Below are 26,023 nucleotides of genomic sequence, written 5' to 3'. Positions count from 1 at the left end.
TATCGATTGTGCATTATATAGGTTTTAACAGTAAAAGTGTAGCCTGTGGAAATGTATTGCCACAAACGTAGTGGCCATTTCAATAGAACGTGTGTTGCCTGTAAATGACAGTGTGCTACATCACTATGCTAAGTAATATATTTGCAATTGTGTGCTCCATAATGCATCACTGGTTACATATGGGTAGCCTACCACATCCCCTGAAGGGGAGTAGCTTCTTGGCACTTTCTGTTACGCTTGGATTTTTTACATTCCCTATCAATTCATTGATGTAACATTGATGGCAGCACCCCCACTCTGAAAATTGTTCCAGTAACAGTGACAGACACCAGTGCAATGTACCTAATCCGGCCTCTAGATTACAAGAAGAGGAACATTAGTGGCAATGAATTAACTAGCGTGACAAGCAGGCAATGGCCAACAGCAGTTTGCGAGTTGCAAACATCAATGTACAACAGTGTCTGAGACACTGTTTGCGATTCCCAATGGGGTCGCAAATTGCATGCCTCATGCATATTAATGAGGCTGTCACAATTTGAAACCCCAATGGGAATGGCAGGCCCTCCCAGGGATCCTGTCCTGCTGGGGTCAGCAGACCCCCATGTCTAGGAATGCTTTTAAATAAAGACTTTTTTTTTTTTAAATGCTGCCCGTTTTCCCTTTTCATTTTATTTTTTTAAGGGCAGGCAGTGGTCCCTGGGACCACTGTTTACCCTTTAAAATGTTTGTGCATTCATTCCCTAAGGGGAAGGGGTCCTGTGGGTACCCCTTCCCGTTTGCGAGTGCTTCACCAACCTTCTGAGAAGAGTGGTAAACTGCGAGTGTTTTGCAACCGCAATTGCGGTCGCAAAACATTCTTACATAGCTTTTGGGGTCACTATTTGGAAGGGAGCGCCCCTACCTAATAGTGAGTCGCTAAATTCTATTTTGCGAGTTGCAAATTGTTTGCGACTCGCAAAATAGTGTTGGTATGGGCCACACATTTTTTTCTGTCGCCAATGGGCCTAAAACTCTTTTGCAACTGTAAAAATCAGTCGTACATCTGGTCTCTCGTCTGTAAAACAAAATGTAAAACTAAACAAAAACAAAAGAAGAAAGGCCAGAATAATAAGATACAGACCTAAAAGAGACCACGAGGTAGGTAAATAAAAACGTTGTGCAAAACTGGAAACAAAGTACAGTTGATGCTTCGTAGAAGGCATTTGATGTTTGTGTAAACAATACAGATATTTTCTGCATGAGGTCAGGTGGAACAAGAGGAAGCATACGTCCAATAAGTCGTTTAGATTCATTTGTTAAAGAAGAAACCGGTATTGATGAAATTTACAACAGTTTTAGCGTTTATTAGATTTTCAATACAAATTGAGCCCCAGCTCCTCGGATTGGGAGTTCAAGTACCAATACATTCTTACCGGAGTATTGGAAATTAACAGTGGTAAACAGGCACACATACCTTTCGCTGCTCATGATTGCCCATGTTTAGCTGCTAGTTGTAAATCAGGTGTTAAAAAGCCACGAGCATGCCGGGCAAATACAGCGTGTGTTGTTCCCTCACACTCCAAAGCAATTGTATCCGTCAGGTGCAGAGGATGTCGGAAGTCACCTGAAACTGTACCTCAGCGAGAAGCCTGGTGAGCACCGTGTGAAACTACTCAAGGTCACCGGAAGGAAGGCGCTAAGGACACCGTGCTGACAGACTGGTAGGAAGGTGGTCTACTCACCGAAAAGCGCTTCGACGATTGTCAGGGGTAGTAAGCGCTCTATAAATGCAAATACAATTACAATCGTATTCAGGGCGAATGTGACAGATGTGAAGTGGGAGCACCCTGGGAGGGCTTGCTTTCAAGTCTTTTGCAATCAGGAGAGAAAATATGTTAGCGTGATCTGAAAAATGCAACCTTCAAAACGTCTCTAACAGGGAAATAATCCTTCCCTGGCAGTGCACTGCAACCAACCTGTGGAGCTCGCTTATTCCTCGGCCAAGAGCCCAACTCAACCTGGGCACTGCTGAAAACATGTCTTCTGTCTCCACGCGAAGGCATATGTTTGTTTGTACCCCTCTGCCCTCCTCCTACTCATCCCACAGTTATGTTCTTTCCACTGAAACCTCTCTCCTCCCAGCTTTCACGTGTACATCTCGGTTTCTTATGTAAAGCACATGGACGCCTCTTTGTTGCAGTAGTGCAATAGAAATATTGTAAACATGTTTATATCCATTTATCGAACATATATACACTAACATTTTGAAGAATTTGAGGCCTGAGGTCACCTTTCTCTCTAGACTTCACCACTGTCACCTGATGTTTGGTTGAAGCCACTTAAAGTGTCCATCATTTAAAGCTATGGTGCAATCAGCCACGAAAATCAACCCCTGCATAATTTCTGAATACTCGGAAAGCTCATGGGTGTGAGGGGCCTTCTGAATGTGTCGACACCTAGAAAGGATGCACAATATGACTGATGGACATAAGAAGTGAACCTACATCGATTTCCACCCCCACGGATCATATACTAATCGCAGTTGTCCGTTTTGTTTCTGTATTGTGGCTGCTGAAGACATAGGAACATCTGGATGCATATTCTATCGGTGATCTATTCAGTTTCATGATTTTATCATCTCATAAACTGCAAAAAATAAATAAATAATCCTGCTCTTCGATTACCCTTTGCTGACCTGGATGGAGAATAGAAGACCTCGACATATTTAACTTGATTTCTGCATTACACAGTACACATGAGATTCACATCAGCTACCTCTGACCATGACAAGGGAGTCGACCATCAGGACCACACTGCGAGGCCTTATCGCGCTGAACAGTCGCTATGGCACGTCGAACTGGCATCTCAAAAGAAAGCTTGAGAACAGCATACTTACACGGGCAAAACTGAAAGAAAACAATAACAATAATGCAGATAATGATGATGATGATGATGATAGCAATGCGTCATTCAGCACACGATGGCGTCACCCTCCAACCAAGTCTCTGCATCCAATATAATGTTTGGGGTAAACTGAACTCTCTGCATCTCAAAGAACCTTCTTCCTCGGCTTGCTTCAGTCATCGGGAAGGGGGGTGCTTGTGCAGGTGACAACTGTGGGAACAAGAAACGTTCCTTCGATCCATCCTCTCCCACGCAACACAAAGGTGTGATTCTGGCCCCCTCCCTTGCCTGCACCTAGGTCCTGCCATCCGCCAGCAGTGAGAGTGCTTAGAAACAGGCTAAACAAACAAATCACCCATTACATCAAATCACAGAAAGTTGATGTACACCTTGCCCTCGTTCCTGAGCCCGTTGCTCTTGGACATGCACTTCTCGAGCATCTCCCTGGTGGGGAGGAAGCTGTCGGTGCTGAGGATGAACTGCTGCAGCGCGCGCTCTCCGGGGAGCCTGCTCCTCCGGTTCTCCTTTTTCACACTGTCCAGTAGGATCCCCCGGATATCCTTCGGCTTCCCTGGCAAGCCAAAGACGATGAAGAACCCCAGGCAGTCCTTGCCCACCAGGGCGCAGAATTCCTCCAGCTTCTCGAACCTTCCCTTGCTCCTGTACAACTCATCCGCCAGGAGCATCTCTTTGTTGCTGCTCAGAAGGTCACTGGGGCCACTGACGTATGACCCGTTTACGTCATCCATCTGGAAGACCTGGACGGCGATCTGGAGCCGGACCAGCTTGTCAGGCCCGAAGAGCGTCCAGAGCCAGTCGACCCCCAGCAGCAGGGACTGCTGCTTGGTCATCTTGCAGGTGCTGATGCGCTCCTCCACCCCCTTCTCCACGCAGAAACTGATGAAGTTGACCAGGAAGATGTCGGTCAGGGTGTCCAGCCCGGGTCGAAGCTTGCTTTGGGGGTCCTCGAAGGCCAGGTACTTCTTCAGCTTCTGAGAGGCGTGGACGACTCCCTGACTGAACACGTCACAGATGACATCGGCCTTGTCCTCCACCACGATGATCTCCTGAGAGGAGTTCTGGCCCATTCTCGTTGCGGATGCGTAGTGTTCGGCACGCGCGCGCCACCACGAGATCCCGCTCTGCCGCCAGTCTGTGTGTCATTGGATTAAACGCTGTCGAGTGTCCACGGATGCAGCGAGTTTACGCGCCCTGCTTCTCTCTTATGTGGCACCAAAGGCCTTCACTGAGCGCCAGAATGCAAAGCACACATCCTGGTTCCTTGACTGCTGTGGGTGCGCCCGGCCCCTCCTCACCAGGAACCGACTCAACCGGTAAGGTCACTTCACACCGAGCCTTCAAAGCCGGGCTAGGCCAGGGCCGCGTTTCATCTGCTCGCCGGTTCGTCGTTCGCAGTTGTTCGTACAATGTCCTTGGCACACCTTGCTCTTTGTGTTTGACAATACTCAGTCCCACTGGGCAATCACACCTGCACTCCACCCAGGGCAATGAATTAACCACGCCAAAAGACCAGCATGCAATACATGCTGGATGCACGCACAGTAAGGAAACGAAAGCCTGAAAACAGAAGTTTCTTTTTTAACCAGTAAAAGTCGAAGTACTTTTACAGAAAATTATTCACAGTGAAAGCAGGGCGTGGCCGACATTCTACTTTCATCTTTCCATAGTTCACGTAATGGTTATATAGGGATTTTTACTGTTGATATAGTCGATGTTCATTTTTCCACTGATTAATTGAAACTGCAAAAAGAGTGTATAAATTAACCATTCACTTGTTTTAATTTTGATAATATTTTGTCTTTTCGATCCTGTAGTAATACTGTTCAAAAGTGTTACGAATATTGTTTCATGAATCCAAAAAAGGAACCTAGAGCTTTTTACGAGGTCCTGCACAATGCGTAAACAATCAATTATGAGGGAGATAGAAGGAAACGTGATCCATTCACCTTCCAGTCAATAGTTTGTAATCAAAAATAGAATGGATCACTTGTACCTGTTGTCCAGGGTTATGTGGTTTTTCAGCTGTTCCTTAAAAAACCCTCATTCACGTTTAGGTGGTTCGTGTGGCGGTATATCTTGATTCTCCGCCTGAATAACGTGAAAGCATCATCATTGGGTTTTGTTTATGCTTCCTCCACCCGGAGGGAACTACTGGATATTTGCAGTAGTGATCAGAGATAAAAAAAAATTAAGTTAAATTGTGCTCGTGTTCAGTGAAGGAATATGTTTAAAAAGGGGGAGATATTTCCTCATGCTACCTAGACTGTATTTTTATTTATGTCTGGTGCGTGGGAAAAGAATAAAATGGGAGGAAGTTGTGCAGAGCGGGCGTGTAATGTGTCCACTGCACAATCAGTCCAAGAAGTGGGTCGACATGTTTCAGCCCCTTATTCGCCCCGTAGGGTCGGGGGGGCTTTCATCAGGACCTTAAGGATGTTGGGTGGTGATAAGTGGGGGTATTACCCACTATACGAGTGAGGGAGGAGGTCAAATATCAATTTGTTGAGCTCCTAATTAAAGGTTATTACCTGTGGGGGAGAAAGAAGTACAAAAAAGGATATAACAATGTCCTAACATAGTGAGTTAAAAACCAATGATGGAATATGCTGAGTTAAAGCATGAAATGGCAAATCTTTTAGATGCAGTAAAAATTGCAAGTGGTGTTCGAACACGCAGCTATTCATCACAACATGACCAAAGCAAGTATAAAAACGGCAGATCTTTCCATTGATATCTGTATACAAAGTTGGTATAGTCGTTTTTCATTGGTCTGAACTGGGACAGAATGATCTCAGTGTGTACGTAGATGCATCACAACCCTCTTTCAATATCGCTAGTTTAACGGTTATTAGCATGGTAGCTTATCTCAATAGTCTGTTTCAAGTTCTTGCAGGAGAGAAACAGTACCCACAAATAAACAAAACTCTGGTTGTTTTTACCTGGACGTAAGAACGGTGCAGACTCATACGCCAGCATAGGCTATCCATGTTATTGGAAGAAGCGCTATTACTAAATTAACTGTAACCCTCTAACGATCTTGGTGGGGCGTTTTTATGATAGATAATGACAAACACATTCAATCTGGTTGTTTATCGTAAGCGCAACTTGGTAATGCGACATGGTTAAAAAATGGACATGCAATTAGCCGGCGGGAGTGCAGTACGTTATTATCAAACAAGTCATGTCTTTATATCAATACCGACTAGGTGTATTATAGTTTCGGTGCTCTGTGCTAGGTGTTAGTAGTCAGAGAGAGAGACAAACGGAACTTGAATATGCTATGTCGTCCGTGTACCTTAAAGCGCTTCAATTCGAGGCTTCAGTAGAAAGATATGGACGTGATTAAGCTGTTTTTGGAGAAAGGGGAGAGGGAGGAGGGGAAAAGAAAAAAACCAAGACAAGGTTCAAAATTCAGGAGTTTAGTGATATAGTAACGTTACGTGTCTTCTGTCCAGGTCGTTCTCTGTAGAGCGTCCATACCGAATTTTCACTGTGTGCACGACTTGTGCTGGCGCTGTCTTCCTGTTTGTCAGAGACGGCCCGGCTCGTTTGTTCTTTTACTGGGAATGCGTAGTGAAGAAAGACTACTGTGCTGCCAATATTGGCAACGCCTCCAGTATTTGTATTATATTCTTTCCAAGAAGGATTAGTGAAATAAAAAGGTAGTTGTGAATATTGCTTAGAATGTTTTCGAAATTATTTCAATAAGATTTGGGTATAATGTGGAACTTATTTGTTTTCATGAACTTTACTGGTGGTGAATTTATAGTACACTGAGCCAGGGGATATCATCATTCAGACCTATTAGGTTCGTTTTTAAATGGTGTACCCATCTTTGTTCCTTCGCGAATAGTAGTTTCTCGACGTTTGGTGATCTCGACACCATCGTTTCTAGAACAATCCATTTGAGATCATTAAGGGTGTGCGGATGGTCAATGAAATGGCTACTCATCTTGGTGGTGCTTCGTTTGCATTTGACGTTACTTCTGTGTTCACAGATTCGCTGTTTGATTTTGCGACACATCATCACAATGTATTTGAGTTTGCATGGACAGGTAATCATGTAAATAACATGCGTAGTGTTGCAGTTAGTGTGTTGTCTCATTGTCCATTTTAGGTTGGGTGTCAATTCGATAGATTTCGTTGTTTCTGTCAAATGGCATATGGAGCAATGCCCGCAAGGGGAGTGGCCTACCACTGGTGGCAGGCCCCATAAGGTGTTCGTAGTTACATTAGTCTTCTCTTCCAGAGGTCGGGTGTGTACTAACATTTCTTTGAAACTTTTGGTTCTTCTATTCGCAAAGAGGGGTTTCGGCCAGTCTAAATTGCCTGATGTCATTATGCGCCAGTTTTTATTAATAATTTTCTTGACCACATTACTGGCTGTGTTATATGTTGTAACACATGTCAGTTGGTCGGGCGACTTAGTTTTAGGTGTTGTTTCGAGAAGGATCTCTCTGGGTTGATTTCTCGCTCTTTTTTGGCATTTGTTGACAATTCTGGTGGGATAGTCACGCTTCAAGAGTTTTTTGCACAGGTCCTGTGCTTGTTCCTTATATTCATTCAGTTCGCTGCAGTTCCTTTTGAGGCGCAGGAATTGACTGTACGGTAGGTTTTCTCTGAGGGGACGTGGGTGGAAACTGTTAAAGGAAAGAAGACTGTTCTTTGTGGTGGGTTTGAAAAAGGTTTTAGTCTTGATGGTATTATTTGTCACATAGATGTAGAGGTCAAGGAAATCTAGATGGTTCCTGTCAGCATTGACAGTGAACTTTAAACATTGATCTTGTGTGTTTAGCCACTCATGAAAACTCTGTAGGCTTTCTTCTGTTCCTTCCCAGAACATGATGATGTCATCTATGTATCTTTTCCAAAAATGGATTTGTGGAAGGAATGGATTATTGGCATTTTGAATGTGTGTTCTCTCGAAGTTGCTCACATAGAGGCCTGCCACACTCGGCGCGAAGGTTCTCCCCATGGAAGTACCATGAAACGTTCCTTCGATCCATCCTCTCCCACGCAACACAAAGGTGTGATTCTGGCCCCCTCCCTTGCCTGCACCTAGGTCCTGCCATCCGCCAGCAGTGAGAGTGCTTAGAAACAGGCTAAACAAACAAATCACTCCTGAATTTTGAACCTTGTCTTGGTTTTTTTCTTTTCCCCTCCTCCCTCTCCCCTTTCTCCAAAAACAGCTTAATCACGTCCATATCTTTCTACTGAAGCCTCGAATTGAAGCGCTTTAAGGTACACGGACGACATAGCATATTCAAGTTCCGTTTGTCTCTCTCTCTGACTACTAACACCTAGCACAGAGCACCGAAACTATAATACACCTAGTCGGTATTGATATAAAGACATGACTTGTTTGATAATAACGTACTGCACTCCCGCCCGCTAATTGCATGTCCATTTTTTAACCATGTCGCATTACCAAGTTGCGCTTACGATAAACAACCAGATTGAATGTGTTTGTCATTATCTATCATAAAAACGCCCCACCAAGATCGTTAGAGGGTTACAGTTAATTTAGTAATAGCGCTTCTTCCAATAACATGGATAGCCTATGCTGGCGTATGAGTCTGCACCGTTCTTACGTCCAGGTAAAAACAACCAGAGTTTTGTTTATTTGTGGGTACTGTTTCTCTCCTGCAAGAACTTGAAACAGACTATTGAGATAAGCTACCATGCTAATAACCGTTAAATTAGCGATATTGAAAGAGGGTTGTGATGCATCTACGTACACACTGAGATCATTCTGTCCCAGTTCAGACCAATGAAAAACGACTATACCAACTTTGTATACAGATATCAATGGAAAGATCTGCCGTTTTTATACTTGCTTTGGTCATGTTGTGATGAATAGCTGCGTGTTCGAACACCACTTGCAATTTTTACTGCATCTAAAAGATTTGCCATTTCATGCTTTAACTCAGCATATTCCATCATTGGTTTTTAACTCACTATGTTAGGACATTGTTATATCCTTTTTTGTACTTATTTCTCCCCCACAGGTAATAACCTTTAATTAGGAGCTCAACAAATTGATATTTGACCTCCTCCCTCACTCGTATAGTGGGTAATACCCCCACTTATCACCACCCAACACCCTTAAGGTCCTGATGAAAGCCCCCCCGACCCTACGGGGCGAATAAGGGGCTGAAACATGTCGACCCACTTCTTGGACTGATTGTGCAGTGGACACATTACACGCCCACTCTGCACAACTTTCTCCCATTTTATTCTTTTCCCACGCACCAGACATAAATAAAAATACAGTCTAGGTAGCATGAGGAAATATCTCCCCCTTTTTTAACATATTCCTTCACTGAACACGAGCACTTTACCTTAAATTTTTTTATCTCTGATCACTACTGCAAATATCCAGTGGTTCCCTCCGGGTGGAGGAAGCATAAACAAAACCCAATGATGATGCTGTCACGTTATTCAGGCGGAGAATCAAGATATACCGCCACACGCACCACCTAAACGTGAATGAGGGTTTTTTAAGGAACAGCTGAAAAACCACATAACCCGGGACAACAGGTACAAGTGATCCATTCTATTTTTGATTACAAACTATTGACCGGAAGGTGAATGGATCACGTTTCCTTCTATCTCCCTCATAATTGATTGTTTACGTACTTAGCAGCTTGCAGCTGTGGGAGTCCCACCTCTCTTTCAAAAAAACCCTCGAAAATTTCGATGAGGACAATTCGAACAAGAAAACCCCAACGTCAGGATCTTTGATCTGACATACCTTTTATTTTCTGAGAATGGCCGAGAATTTAGGATTAAGCTACTCCGCCGACGAGATCAATGCAATTCTCTCCCTTCCCTCCCTCTTTCAAGATGGTGAACTTACACAAACCCTGGCACAGAACGATGACTGGGACCAACTGTCTGAAGACAAAAAAGAGCAAGTAAAAACGGCCATCCATGGCGTCATGATGACGGAATATCTGCGTGGGAATGCCGCGCCAAGAGGATTATGGGTCCACAATGCACCAAGAATTTTCTTAAAAGATCTTGCTTTCAGGAAAGACTGGTCAGCCATTTCCTGGAAATGCACCAGGGACTATCTAGTCCTTATAATAAAAACTGCAACCAGATTAACAGAAGCACTTACAATTAAGATTCAACTAAGTGAAACGAAGTTAAAAAACTTGGTACATATCACAGTTTTTAAGAAAAGATTGGAAGAAATCAACCGCGAAATGAACGAGACAAAGGAATACTTGACACAGAGCAAAATCCAGGATTTAAAGAAATTCTCTATGAAAAAATGCATCCCTACAGCAAGGATGATTATGAGGTACCAGACCTATCGACTGACAATGACTCCAGTGGAAACTCCTCCTATAACTCAGACTGGAGCAATGATGACAACATACAACAACGAAAATTTAGAGGTTCCAATAGACGCCAACAACGACGAAGACCGAATATATGGCGAAATCCAAATTATGGAGAACAACCACCTCCACTCCTCCAGCCATTCAATCCTAACTACCCAGGATGGATTAATCTCTACCAAACAGCACCACCGCAACTAGGCCCCTATATGGGACCATATGTACAACAACCGACTTTTTTAGGGAGAGGCCGTGCCAATTAACGAGGGAGAAGAAGGAATGTCACTTGGACAGACCAGGAGAGGCAAATACTAACAAGAAGCATGTCCAATGCCACAAAAGAAAAACCGAGTACCAGCGCGACTCGCTAATTTTCAATCTCTCCAAAGTTACCCTTTCCAAGGATCAGGAAGACGTCCTAAATAAAGGACTTGGCTATGTACCAACCCCACCACTGGATCTCTACAAGTTGCAGTGTGAAGTTGCACAATTCTGTAGGACACTGAAACTGAAAGCATTTTTCCAAAACACAGAAAAGAATTCAAATCTTGGCGATACTGGTTTAAGACCCAAGTCAACTTTCTGCCCAATGAATCATCAGGTCCCAATAGAAATCTAGACTTTCGAACAAGCGACTATGAGAGAGATTAATGAGATCGACAAGAAAACAAGAAAACCCTTTGTCAACATCTTCATCAGAGAAAAGAAAGCCCTGGAAGAATTGAGACTACACAATGACATCATTATAAAACCTGCCGACAAAGGCGGTGGCATAGTGATCCTAGACAAAGATCATTATAACGATCAATGCCTCAAATTACTATCAGACAAGAAATTCTGAATAACACTGGGGCTGGAGGAACATGGCGGAGGGCTGACGCCGTCCGCAGGGAGCTCCAATCTGACCAGTGATCTCCTGAGGTGAATTGCGGCTTCTATGCGGACGATAGTGGCATCTTACATGGTGAGCGGGTGTTTATGACCCCCTTTAACGAACGACCCACTTTCTAAACTTTTGGCGTTTTTCCTTTCTTTTTTTTCCGTATCTTCCTCCCCGCACGACGGACCTGCTCCAAGCTACGGCGGGCCCCGCCTGCGCTGCCTGCCTGCCTCCCAGCCTCCCTACCGGCGTGAAGGAGTGAATGTTTTTGCACTAGGACTATGACTACGGAGGCGCTGGGAATATTCAGCTCTGATGGTGTTTTTGGAAACCGCCGAGCTCCCTGAAACAGCGGTGAGAGGGTTGGGGGGTTGTGATACTCGTGAGGATGTCGGCACTGCCAGGTTAGAACTGAGCTACAAATACAAACAAATACAAACAAATCAGCGAGCACAAGTACATGCAAAGGAGCTTGAATTGATGCACGAGAATTGGCTTTTTGGGCGCGCTAAGTTCTGGTATGGTGTTAGGCTGGTACTAGCTAGGGTCGGGTCCCGCAAGTTTTCTGGAGCATGTTCTTTAAGGACCACTAAGATTGGGGGGGGGGGGGCGGGTATTCTGATATCAGACAACAGTTAGACGAACTGGCTATTGAACTATCTATTGAACCTCCGTATGTGAAGTCAGCCCCTGCCTTCCTGCAACCGGAGTCACGGAAGGGAATGAGCTCGGACATCTCTCAATTTTCTAGCCCATGACACACAGCTCACCCTGAATCATTAGGGGATTTCATTCCTTCACCAGAGAGAAGCAGCAAAGAATCAGGAACCAAACCCCCGGCTTCTAAAGCCCCAGCTGCTCCCAGAGCAGGGGGCGCCAGGAACAGGTACCAGCTCAGGTCAAACTCGGAGCTCCATAAGGTGGGTTTCCAGGCGGAAGGCGCCTGGTCTGAAACAGGGACAGGGTCTGGGACTGTCTCCTCCACACCTAAGGGGCGGAGGATGGAAAAGAAGGCGAAAAGCTCAAAAGGGGGGGCTGGTGAGCCTAAACAGAGGCTTCCTAAGAATTTGCCCCTCCGAGGTAAACCGACCCCCTCCTTGAAATCCTATTTTAAAATTTTGGAGCAGGCCATGGACTCTAAGGGGAGCAGCTCACCTCCTTTATCTTCTCTATCTAAGTCTGCATCAAAGTCAACATTAAAGAGTGTTCCGAATGCGATACAATTCCCGGCCCAACCATCGAGGGGCTCAATTTCTATTGCACAACCCCCTGCTGTTGCTGCCACGGCCCAAGGGGGTTTACCTCTAAACAACAGATATTCTGCCTTAGATTGTGACTTAGAAACACAAGAGGTTCCACCAGTAGATGGGGAAGCCCCGCAGTTGTCTATGGATACCTCTGTCGGTCCCAGGCTCTCTCAATTAGAGTCCTTATTACTAAATATGAGGGAGGATTTGTTATCCAAATTTGCAATCTCTGAGGCAAATCAGAAAAGCATTCACGAACAATGTGCTAATTTGGAGGCTAAGTTGGATGAAGTGTCTAAGCGAACTGGCGTATTGGAAGAAGATGTGTCCCTGCTTACAGGGGCCTCCCAGCGACACGAGAGGGACCTAGAGGCTCTCAGACTGCAAAACAAAAATCTTCAAATGGATATTGAGAGACTCGAGATACATTCGAGAAGGAACAATCTCAAATTTCTAAAGATTCCTGAGGGAGTCGAGAAAGGGGATGTTAAATTATTTATTTGCAACCTGCTTAGGGATGGGGTACTAAAAGACAGGCCGGACATAGACCTTGAGGCCGAAATTCAAAGAGCTCACAGAGACCCTTAAAGGCTTCACAAGGAGAGGAAGGCACCCAGGAAAATCCTGGTGAATTTCCTCACCTATACAGTAAAGGAGCTAATATTGAGTAGAGCACTATCTGATACAACCCTCCAGATAGACTCTATCAAATATCTGATTAGGTCAGATGTAGGAAAGGCTACAGCACAAAGGCAGTTGGAGCTGGGAAATAGAATGCCCGACCTGAGGAGCCTGGGCGCCCAGGTTCAAATGAAATTCCCTGCATTCCTAAAAGTTGTGTGGAAGAATAAGACCCATAACTTTCTATCCCCACATGAAGTTGACTCCTTCATAACTTTAATAAGAGAGAATCCTTAGCAGAACTCCCTAATGGGAACTAAACGAAAATAAAAGATCTAAAGGTAGAGAAGCATGAAGTTTGATGAGACGGGGCAGCAGATGGTTACTTGGAGCAGTTAGGAGGGGTAACAGAGGGGAAACAGAGGATAAGGAGTACTCAAAATATAAAAAACAGAAAATATATATAAGAGAGGGGAGGGGAAGGAAAACGAAGAGAGCAGAAAAGGGATAGGAAGGAAGGAAGAAAAGCAAAAGAAGGAAAAAAAAAAGAATGAATAAAAGTTAAAAAAAAAAAAAGAAAGAAATTCTACAAAGTCATCAATGTAGACCCAACCCCCAGGTTAAAAAGAACTATTAACCTCATGGTGGAGGAAGCAGAGACTAACAATTGGATCTCTAAGAATGAAGCTTCTTTTCTAAGGACAAACTCTCACGGACACCTTATTTCTACTCCTTACCTAAGGTACATAAAAACCAACGACCACCACCAGGACGCCTAATGGTATCTGGAATAGGTTCACTTCTTGAACCTCTTTCCCAATTTGCGGATCAATATCTCAGACCAATGGTACAGAAAACTCCAACTTACCTGAAAGATACACAGGATCTGCTCAACCTTCTACAGGATCAAATTTTTCTCAATGAATCAATGATACTAGTCTCTCTAGATGTTGAAAGTCTATATACTAGCCTGCCCCAGCAAGAAACTCTGAACACTCTTGAAGACCTACTATTTGAACAGAATTGGCCACACCACACACCAAGACATTTCGTCTTAGAATGTTGCAGACTGGCTCTTACCGAGAATTATTTTGAATATGACGGCACACTCTACCAACAATGCCATGGTACTTCCATGAGGAGTACCTTCGCGCCGATTGTGGCAGGCCTCTATGTGAGCAACTTCGAGAGAACACACATTCAAAATGCCAATAATCCATTCCTTCCACAAATCCATTTTTGGAAAAGATACATAGATGACATCATCATGTTCTGGGAAGGAACAGAAGAAAGCCTACAGAGTTTTCATGAGTGGCTAAACACACGAGATCAATGTTTAAAGTTCACTGTCAATGCTGACAGGAACCATCTAGATTTCCTTGACCTCTACATCTATGTGACCAATAATACCATCAAGACTAAAACCTTTTTCAAACCCACCACCAAGAACAGTCTTCTTTCCTTTAACAGTTTTCACCCACGTCCCCTCAGAGAAAACCTACAGTACAGTCAATTCCTGCACCTCAAAATGAACTGCAGCGAGGTGAAAGAATATAAGGAACAAGCACAGGACCTGTGCACAAAACTCTTGAAGCGTGACTATCCCACCAGAATTGTCAACAAATGCCAAAAAAGAGCGAGAAATCAACCCAGAGAGAGCCTTCTCGAAACAACACCTAAAACTAAGTCGCCGGACCAACTGACATGTGTTACAACATATAACACAGCCAGTAATGTGGTCAAGAAAATTATTAATAAAAACTGGCGCATACTGACATCAGGCAATTTAGACTGGCCGAAACCCCTCTTTGCGAATAGAAGAACCAAAAGTTTCAAAGAAATGTTAGTACACACCCGACCTCTGGAAGAGAAGACTAATGTAACTACGAACACCTTATGGGGCCTGCCACCAGTGGTAGGCCACTTCCCTTGCGGGCATTGCTCCATATGCCATTTGACAGAAACAACGAAATCTATCGAATTGACACCCAACCTAAAATGGACAATGAGACAACACACTAACTGCAACACTACGCATGTTATTTACATGATTACCTGTCCATGCAAACTCAAATACATTGGGATGACGTGTCGCAAAATCAAACAGCGAATCTGTGAACACAGAAGTAACGTCAAATGCAAACGAAGCACCACCAAGATGAGTAGCCATTTCATTGACCATCCGCACACCCTTAATGTTCTCAAATGGATTGTTCTAGAAACGATGGTGTCAAGATCACCAAACGTCGAGAAACTACTATTCGCGAAGGAGCCTAGATGGGTACACCGTTTAAAAACGAACCTAATAGGTCTGAATGATGATATCCCCTGGCTCAGTGTACTATAAATTCACCACCAGTAAAGTTTATGAAAACAAATAAGTTCCACATTATACCCAAAGCTTATTGAAATAATTTCGAAAACATTCTAAGCAATATTCACAACTACCTTTTTATTTCACTAATCCTTCTTGGAAAGAATATAATACAAATACTGGAGGCGTTGCCAATATTGGCAGCACAGTAGTCTTTCTTCACTACGCATTCCCAGTAAAAGAACAACCGAGCCGGGCCGTCTCTGACAAACAGGAAGACAGCGCCAGCACAAGTCGTGCACACAGCGAAAATTCGGTATGGACGCTCTACAGAGAACGACCTGCACAGAAGACACGTAACTTTACTATATCACTAAACTCCTGAATTTTGAACCTTGTCTTGGTTTTTTCTTTTCCCCTCCTCTCTCTCCCCTTTCTCCAAAAACAGCTTAATCACGTCCATATCTTTCTACTGAAGCCTCGAATTGAAGCGCTTTAAGGTACACGGACGACATAGCATATTCAAGTAATTGTAATTGTAATTGTAATGGTATTTGTAGAGCGCGATTGCTGCCCATGGGCGTCCAAGCGCTAAGCTGACCAGAAGTGACGGAGGAGGTGCTATGGTACAGTGGGTTTGTCAAACAGCCATGTTTTTAAGTTTTTGCGGAATGATAGAAGATTTGAGTTGGACCGGAGTGGGAGGGGAAGGTCGTTCCAGAGCCTGGCGGTATTCAGCGAGAACATTCTTCCCCCTGCTCTGGCTCGCTTTACTCTGGGAATGACGGCAAGGAAGGCCTCCTTTGATCGTAGGTTCCGGTTGGGATGGTAGGGGTTAACAAGATTTCTGTTGATCGCTGGGCTTGTGTTCCAGAAAGTGCGGTGCGCCAGGCACAGTGCTTTGAAGGCTATCCTCTGCCTCACTGGCAGCCAGTGGAGAATTTTTAGGACAGGTTTAGCAGACTGAGTGCGCGGGATTTCTAGCAAGGAACGAGCTGCACAGTTCTGGACAACCTGCAGTTTTCGAAGTGTAAACTCAGGTGCCCCCATGTATAGGGCATTGTTCGAGTCAAGGCGAGACTGGATTAGCCCTTGGACCGCAACCTTTTTGGCTTCTAGTGGCAGCAGTGGAAGAACCTTCCTCAAGGTTCTTAGAAGGCCAAAGCATGTGGCAGATAGTTTAGTGGCCTGGGTGGAGAAGGAGAGTTTGCTGTCCAACCATACTCCCAGGCTCTTCACGCTTTCCTTTGGGGTGGGGGGGGGACCCAGTGCATTAGGCCACAGGGAGGTGAATGGAACTGGAGAAGGTGGGCCTAGGAGCATGAGTTCCGTCTTATCTCCATTTAATTTAAGGGAGGAGTTGGTCATCCAACCCTTTATGTCCTCTAGGCAGTGTAGCAGATCGGCAGGGGAGCACTTACTGTTCTCGGTGGCCAGCGAGACCACCAGCTGGGTGTCGTCGGCGTATGACACGATTTTGATGCCATGTGGTTCGACGACACTTGCCAGCGGCCTCATGTAGACGTTGAACAGCACAGGGCTCAGGGAAGAGCCCTGTGGTACTCCGCAGCTCAGGGGTTTGCTTGAGGATACTGTTACACCGTCGAAGATCTGAAACGACCTCCCAGACAGAAAGGATTCCAGCCACCTTAAAGCGTCACCTGAAACTCCGATGTTATGGAGACGGTCCAGCAAGGTGGAGTAGCTGACCGTATCGAATGCGGCGCTTAGATCAAGGAGGATCACTGCCACTGATCCTCCTTGGTCCAGAATCCTTCTAGTATCTTCGGTGACTGCTAACAAGGCGGTTTCTGTCCCGTGTTGAGGTCTAAAACCTGTCTGAGATGTGTGTAACAGCGAGTGATCCTCCAGGTACTGCACCAGCTGGGCATTTATGTGCTTCTCTAGCACCTTGCTCGTCCAAGGAAGGAGTGAGATGGGACGGTAACTTGACAGATCGTTTGGGTCTAGGCTCGGTTTCTTTAGCAGTGCCCGTACCATGGCCTGCTTCCAGGCAGTGGGGACAGAGCATGCAGAGATGGACGAGTTCAAGAGATCCAAGATTACAGGCAGGATGGTTTTACTTGCCTGCATCAGGATATCTGGAGGGGCAGGGTCACGGGGAGATCCCGACTTGACCGCACGGGCCACTTTGCCTAAAGTGTCGAGGTCAAGGGGGAGAAAGTGCTCGAGCGACGGCTGGCCTGGACGGGGGGGTGGTCTGAGGCGAGATGGTTTGAATGCTTCCGGGGGGGTAGCTGCAGGTGGAAAGGTGGAATAAATTTTTGAAACTTTGTTATGGAAAAAATCTGCAAGCTCGTTACATTGCTTCTGGGATTTGATAGGGGGGGGAGCCGTGGTGGCGCTAGAGCATTGTTTTATAATTTGGAAGATTTCCTTAGGTTTGGACTTCGCTTCCATTATTTTCTCTGAAAAGTAGGTAGCCTGGGCTGCTCTAATCCCTTCTTTATATACCTTGATGGCCTCTTTATAAGAGGTCTTCTTTTCTGGGAGGAAATCTAGGCGCCAAGCTCTCTCTTTTTGTCTGCAAGTGCGTTTTAGCTGTTTTAGAGAGTCAGAAAACCATGGGGCTAACACCTAGCACAGAGCACTGAAACTATAATACACCTAGTTGGTATTGATATAAAGACATGACTTGTTTGATAATAACGTACTGCACTCCCGCCCGTTGATTGCATGTCCATTTTTTAACCATGTCGCATTACCAAGTCGCGCTTACGATAAACAACCAGATTGAATGTGTTTGTCATTATCTATCATAAAAACGCCCCACCAAGATCGTTAGAGGGTTAGTTAGTTTGGTAATAGCACTTCTTCCAATAACATGGATAGCCTATGCTGGAGTATGAGTCTGCACCGTTCTTACGTCAAGGTAAAAACAACCAGAGTTTTGTTTATTTGTGGGTACTGTTTCTCTCCTGCAAGAACTTGAAACAGACTATTGAGATAAGCTACCATGCTAATAACCGTTAAACTAGCGATATCGAAAGAGGGTTGTTATGCATCTACGTACACACTGAGAACATTCTGTCCCAGTTCAGACAAATGAAAAACGACTATTCCAACTTTGTATACAGATATCAATGGAAAGATCTGCCGTTTTTATACTTGCTTTGGTCCGGTTGTGAAGAATAGCTGCGTGTTCGAACACCACTTGCAATTTTTATTGTATCTAAAAGATTTGCCATTTCATGCTTTAACTCAGCATATTCCATCATTGGTTTTTAACTCACTATGTTAGGACATTGTTATATCCTTTTTTGTACTTCTTTCTCCCCCACAGGTAATAACCTTTATTTAGGAGCTCAACAAATTGATATTTGACCTCCTCCCTCACTCGTATAGTGGGTAATACCCCCACTTATCACCACCCAACACCCTTAAGGTCCTGATGAAAGCCCCCCCGACCCTACGGGGCGAATAAGGGGCTGAAACATGTCGACCCACTTCTTGGACTGATTGTGCAGTGGACACATTACACGCCCGCTCTGCACAACTTCCTCCCATTTTATTCTTTACCCACGCACCAGACATAAATAAAAATACAGTCTAGGTAGCATGAGGAAATATCTCCCCCTTTTTTAACATATTCCTTCACTGAACACGAGCACTTTACCTTAAAATATTTTATCTCTGATCACTACTGCAAATATCCAGTGGTTCCCTCCGAGTGGAGGAAGCATAAACAAAACCCAATGATGATGCGGTCACGTTATTCAGGTGGAGAATCAAGATATACCGCCACACGAACCACCTAATCGTGAATGAGGGTTTTTTAAGGAACAGCTGAAAAACCACATAACCCTGGACAACAGGTACAAGTAATCCATTCTATTTTTGATTACAAAGTCCTGCACAATGCTCCAAAGGAATACGAAAGAAAACAGAATGTGCAGTTCCTCACTGTAGGAGAGTAGGATTATCTTCACATGTTTACACCCACTTTTTGCTAGTGTTTCACTGTTTTTCGACTTTAGTCTGGCTGGGTCCCTGCTATTCAGGACCTCAGCCTAGCTGCTTCCTCTGTAAATTGATTGCATGTACTTTAGGTACAGTTCAGATTGGATCTGGAGTGCCCTTGTAAGTCCCTAGTATATGGTATACTATGTACCCAGGGCATAGGTACCCCAGAGGCCTACCAGGGGCTGAAGCATGTATTATGCCACCCCTGGAAAGCCACCCGAAATGACACCACAGGTCTGCTACTGCAGCGTGGGTAAGGTGGTGCATGCACCCCTTACTGTGATATAGGTTACCTATATCACTATATGTATACACACATATAAACCTTATAAGTCTCTCCTATGGCAGGCCTTATCAATCCTGAAGGCAGAGTGCTTGGTTCTTATGTGAGAGGGTGCCCCAGAATGAGCAGAGCCCCTCTGCAGCGTTCGGAGACCCTTCTTTGATGCTGTTTATATTGCAGCCTGACCATATACTCTTAAGTGCATTAAAACCAAACGGTAAATGCTAACTTTGGACTGGCTGCACGGAAACATGACGTGTTTGGTTTCAAACACATTGGAATCATACCCCCACACCAGTAACTGGTGTGGGAATATGATCCCACCCTTCTAGAGGGAGAGACATGGCAGCACTGGTATACCCGGTAGAAAGTTAATAGAGCCCTGGCATCACAAAATGGATGCTGCAGCCATAGCCACATGTCTGGCCTCCTACTGCTGACTGAAACTTTGGCTGGGGAGGCCTGGACAATAGGGTTCCGGTCACAGGGAGGTGTAACCACCTCCCAGACAGGATTATGTGTATTGGGGCTGGGCGGGAGCACTCTCTGAGTGCTTTGAAGTCCTGCACTGAGGGCACATTTCGTGTCCCTGTGCATAGTCCAGCTCAGACCAGTTCAGGGGCTTCCAGCCCCTGCTCTGGCACGAAACTGGACAAAGGAAATGGGTGTAGCCACTCCTCTTTCCCACCCTCCCATAGGTGGGTCCCCAGAGCTAGTCCAACCCCTTCCTTAGGTATAAGTAAGGAACCTCTGTAACCAGAACTTTAGATTACCCTGGACGAAACTCTGAAGCCAAATCCTGGACCTTAGACGCTCTGCTAAAGACCAGAGGCCTGAATAAATCTCCCTTGGGTTCAAGGAGTGACTCCCCTGCGTGGTAGGCACCAATGAAGCAATTTGCCAGTTTGCATTTCCAAAGCTCCCGCCAGACTCTGAAGTATTTGCAGCCCAGGAAGAGGATTTCCAGACATCTCAGAGGCCAACCCAAGTCCCCAGCAAAGCTGAGACCCGCAGCCCTTGTGAGTAGCGTGGAACCGGAACTCCTGGTCACCATGCACTTTTGCAAGTGCATTGACTTCTCAATGTTTCTTGAAGTCGTGCTTGAGCTGTCTTATAGCCCCCACCTTGAGCACTGAATCCACTGAAAATTGTCAGCCTGGTCATCCCGAGTGACCCTTGGGTTGCCATTTTGTATTTTGTCTTGAGGTCCCTTTGCGATCCCTGGTCCATTGACTGGTGGGTCCCTGAGGGGGTAACTTTGAATTTCCTTGGGCTTTCCTGGTTGCTCCAGATGTGCCTCGTCTCTCCACCAAGTGGTGAGTCCCACAGACCTTGCTGGTCTGCACAGAGGCATCTTTCTCGTTTGCGCGTGGGTTGCTGTTGCCAAGGCTTGTTGTGTCCAATCCGGGCACTGATGCTGCAGCACTCGACATCCTTTGTGGGACAGCTCGAATACAGCTCCTGGTTGTCCTCGACGCCTCCTGGTCCTCGTGGCTGAAGAGTCAAGCTTCACCTCTTTCACCTGAAATCACCCAACATCGGTGGGCATCTGTCCATCGCCTTCCTGGTCACTGGCTAGTGACCCAGACTCTGTCCCCTCTGCTTTCTGGTTCTTCTCATCTTCGATCCAGGCGTGGATCTCTTCGGACACTTCGCATCTTCACGGCAGCAGCACTTCTTCGCCAGCTCCCATTGAAATCAACGACGCGACCCAACACCAAAAGACACCTATGCACCGACTTCCCTGGGTGATGTAGCATGAGTACTCTCGTGCTCCCATGGGCGTCAGCCCTAGAACTTCCTAAGTCCAAAAGGGTTTGGTCCTGACTCATTTCCAAGTGTCCCTAATCTTTAAAAATCTAACCGCGACTTTCCCCATAGAAGCTAACGGGAGCTCATGGCTGTGTTCACAAACTGCACATGGCCCCCGTGGGTCCCCTGTGTCACTACCTTGGCTGGTTCCTTGGGGTCCCAGCGATTCTACAGGCTGTAGGCCTTGTGTCTAGTTAAGTCGTGGTTATTATACCACTATTTTAGTATATGGTTTGGCTCGCCCCTAGGGCCTGATGTGAATTTGTGCTATTTTACTGTGATTATTGAAGTGTAACCTATGTGTTTTGACCTCTAGTCTCATAAAGAGACTAGGAGGGTGTGTTTAGTAATAAAAACATATATTTTATATATACCTGGTGTGGATATCTTTCATTTAGGAACTCAAGAGATTATAGACTGGTAAAACAAGCTGCTTTACATTCCTTCAAGACTTAGCCTGAAGGCTGTTCTCCATAGCTACCACTAGGATAGCTTTCAATAAAGGTTGTCTTTAACCTATAACTAATAAGGGGTTGTTTGGACTGATACAGGGTGCCTACTATAACTAGTGGACAGCATATATCAGGCCAACTTCTCACACTCACAAGGGGAGGGGTAAGCAATTATCTTATTGAATGCCCTCACACACCCAGCAAGGTGTCATGCTTCATCATTGGGCTGTGCTCCTCGTCGGGCAGGCGCTGCAATGCCCAACAGGCTCCCGTGAAGGGGCTCTTTGCCGGAGATCTTTTAAAAGACAGCCGTTTGGTGCATGAGGGTGAGTGGTCGGTGTAGTGAGTGAGTGTGAGTGGTGGTTTAAAATAGGTTTAGCTCTGCCCTGAGGGAATTAATTTTATTCACAGGGTGTGCTACCCTAATTAAAATATGTGGGCCCTGTACGGAGTAGCAATGATCCATAGGGTCTTGTACGTGTGTGTGGTCGACATGTTTCTTGCCTGCTGCACCTAGCGGGTCACTCGGCAATTCTTCAGGACCAATGTCTAAAGAGTAAGTGCTCAAGAACTCTAACACTACTACAAGGCCGGTGCAGGAAAATTCTATTATATCACCAGCGTTGTTAACTGAGGATCCAGGGAATGTGAAAGACCTGGATAGTAGCGACCCCCAATGGTGGGGTCGTAGGTAGACGGGGTTGCCTTGTGAGCACTGCGTTGCTCACTATGGAGGGGGGCGCGCAGCTAGCGATGCTCCTACCCTGGCTCAGGCTCCCGCATGGGACCAAGGTCTTTCACATTCCCTGGATCTTAAGAGACATTCAATGAGCTCTAACCTCAATGACACACCTTTTGGGTTCAAGAAAAATGGTCTGTTGGGACGGGAAAGTCCTCTGCATGGTAAAGAACGTGTACCCCTGCCCTGAGTTCCCAAGTGTACTGTTGTCTGGATCCCTAATGGAAATTTTTGTTTTCATTTGCAAACACGGCTCATGCGTGTGCACCATGACATAGGCCTGTCTCATGGATTGCAGTCTTGTTTGACCAGGATGGGTGCCCAAAGCACTACCCTCATAGTAGTGGAAGGATCCGCCTTCACCAAGAGTTAAGCAGCACGAGTGCGGTAGTGGCAGGATTCTATGTAGTGATCAGTAGGAGGGAACAGGCCTTTTTTAGGTCTCGCTGAGCCCAACGCATGCATTTTGTATGTGAATTTTCAAAGTGCTGCTGGCTGGCCTAGCGCTTGCGTGCACGTGAGCGTGCACGCGCACAGCCGCCATGCGCTAGGCCAGCCAGCAGCACTCAGGAACGCCACACATACTGTTTCATCTTCACACCCAGACTGAGCCACAGGAGTGCTCGCGCATCCCTTGCACGTCATCGCGATCACTTTCGCTTTCACAGCGATCGTGATCGCGATGAATTTCGTGGCCAATGCATAAATAGATGGTCAGTCTGTTTTTCAAGCTCCGCCCCTCGTGACTAACCCCTTTACTCCACCCAACCTTCAACCCCCCCCATACCCAATGTATGACCAACAGTCTTTCGCCAAAACCTCGATTTAATAGAAACTGCTTGGGGGATTCATAAGCCGACTCCACAGCCAATGAGCACTTCGGAATTCTTCCGTGTATTAGCATTGGCTAAGATGCCGCCAGTGCTCCAAATTTTAGACAATAAGTATTGACTCTTACTCACAGCCGGCTTCAATAATCTATTCAGTCTTGGCATTGGTTGTTATGGGACGCGGAAGTGCTAAAATGACGGAGGAATGGCATGCGTTATAAGCTCAACTACGGACAACGAGGGTTGCACTGAATTTACTGATGGTCCATGTAAGTAGCGGACAAGTGGTCACTTTGTTATTCCTATGCCTCACTCTGTCACCTTAGCTTTTGGTTATGCCACGCCAGCCGACAAGATCACCTTTGCAAGGCAGTGCGTGTGTAATCTGTCTCCCTTCCTATGTATGCTATATAGCTATGAATGGAGAAAGTCATCCCCATCGTATTTAATGAGGTTGCAGGTGCTACATATAAAAGAGTGAGATCAGTGGAATGCTGTACATATAATGATGTGCAACTGACAGTTCAAAAGGTGCATTAATCACTTTGGGAGTACGATAACATGCAGGAACTGCGCTGTAGAAGGTGTAACAGCAGCAGCACACACTTCAGATGATGGTACAGAGCGTAATTCGTTTTTCAAGTTGTGCTGATTTTGCTACAACATTAACCGCTTTATCATTTCTCCAGTAGTACTTTTTATGTTTTCACGTTATTGGCCTGTAGAACTTGTTTTAACTGTGTGGTAGTTGCTGGGTGGGTAGAGGTCCGTGCAACTCGTTAAAAATAGCGGGAGGCTGCACACCAGACCCCGGGGGCAGTGCGCATCTATTGATTTAATTACACTGCTTAGCGAGCCCTGTCGGAAAAGCTTAAGCTACCACAGGGCAGGCGCGCAACACCCATTGGGTTCAAAGGGCTTCAGCCCCCCCCCCCCGTCGTGTGTGGCAGCCCGGGATGAGACAGCTTCCCTGGCACACACACAGCCGCACCTGAGCACTTCACAGGCCTTTAAAAGACCATTTGCATGTTAATGAGGCCTTTCTGTTGTTTCAGCCCTTGTAAGAGCCCCTGCAGCTCCACTCTGCCTAATGCTTAAAGATTCAGCCTCCCCCCCCCCGAAATCAGCTCCACTCTGCCTATTGCTTAAAGATTCAGCCCCCCCCCCCGAATTTTTAGGTCTCGCTGAGACAGCGAAAGCTGTCTCTTTGAGACATTTTGTAAGTGGGTTTTCAAAAGTGCTACCCACGATTTTGCTGGCCTAAAGCTTGAGTGCACGATGACGTGCACGTGCACAGCTGCTCCTTGCATTCCCCCCTACCTTCTCACCCAGCCCTTTGATGCTCTGCTCGTATCTCCCTCCTCCCTGGGCGTGAAGGGAGACAGAGCCATCTTGCTTGATTAATGGCTTTGCATTGCCATGTGTTCCAGCAATAAACATGCCCGAGGCGCCAGCCGAGCCAAAGGCACACGGAGACATTCTCTTTACCCTCGTTAGTCCCTGTATCTCTATTTCATTCAGAAGCTCTTGCTTTTCCTACCTTTCTGCCTAGCAATTTGCTTGTTTTTCAGTTTTCACTGCGCTTATTTATTTAATTATTTTACCCCCGATTTGCTTTCATTGCACTTGTATCTTCTATCCGCTCCCTCCCAAAGCAATCTTTTTTAAGCTTTCCCCGCGCTTGTTCATTTAATTATTTTACCCCCGATTTGCTTTCACCAAGCTTGTATCTTCTGTCCGCTCCCTCCCAAAGCAATCTTGTTCACCAGACGGCCGGGGGTGGGGGAAAGCTCAGCTGATGGGATGGATGGTCGAACCAGTTTTTCACCGAGTGACTTGGGGACGTCTACTGAGGGTTTCAGAGTGTGCGTGTACATGTGTGGGGAGGAGGGGGTTTCCTTTCCCATAGCGGCAGTGGCTAGAGACATCCTTTCATAGAGCAAGTTTGCGATATAGGGAAATGGCTGGGCCACTTCGGAACCTCACCCCCCCACCCCTCCCCCCACCCCCAGGGAAGACGGAGGATGTGGCTACCTTTTCCACAACAGCTTAGCTGGGGCAGCCTTTTGCCGAGTGACAATACACCAATATTTAACCACTGAAGGGCTTGCAGCCAGCCATGCCCTACAGGGTGTCGACGAGTCAATGTGGGTACACAGGAAACACCCGCCTCTGCCATACCTTAGTGTATACATTGATCTACTTTAGGTTTTCTATAGCGCGAACTAAGCCAGTAGGTTAGCAGCCATTGGGCACAGTATACACATTACGACTACACATTGCAGAGCACAATGGCTATTTTACTTTAAAACAATCGTATATTTAATGCAATCTTTCCAATGTCTTTCTCTTAGCAAGGTCAGATGCTACTCTGTATTTTCTAGTTACTATTTCGCAGTTGTATCTTGTTTGTTACCCTGGACACATCTTGCTTTGTTGTAAAGCGCTCTAATGCCCATGGGCTGAGTCTGCGCTATAGAAAACCGCGGCTAACCAAATAAAATAAAGAGCAGAGCATCGCCAGTGCCTTGTTGTTCTGTCGGACATCCAACAATGGCCTGGGTGTGGGGGTTTGAAATCAGCCCCTGTCCACGGGGAGGATAGGGGG

At 45.8% G+C, this 26,023-nt stretch overlaps 1 protein-coding gene across 1 annotated transcript; it reads right to left on the bottom strand.

Moving 5' to 3' along the window:
• Window positions 1-682: 682 nt before the first annotated feature.
• On the bottom strand, window positions 683-4,155 carry REP15 (RAB15 effector protein). The gene has a single exon (XM_085652846.1). It carries the CDS (start codon window positions 3,969-3,971, stop codon window positions 3,252-3,254), a length of 720 nt encoding a protein of 239 aa, XP_085508972.1. The 5' UTR covers window positions 3,972-4,155; the 3' UTR covers window positions 683-3,251.
• Window positions 4,156-26,023: the final 21,868 nt, after the last annotated feature.

The sequence above is a fragment of the Triturus cristatus genome, chromosome 4_1, assembly GCF_964204655.1.
Source record: "Triturus cristatus chromosome 4_1, aTriCri1.1, whole genome shotgun sequence".
Lineage (NCBI taxonomy): Eukaryota > Metazoa > Chordata > Amphibia > Caudata > Salamandridae > Triturus > Triturus cristatus.
This window is presented reverse-complemented; position numbering and strand designations above follow the sequence as displayed.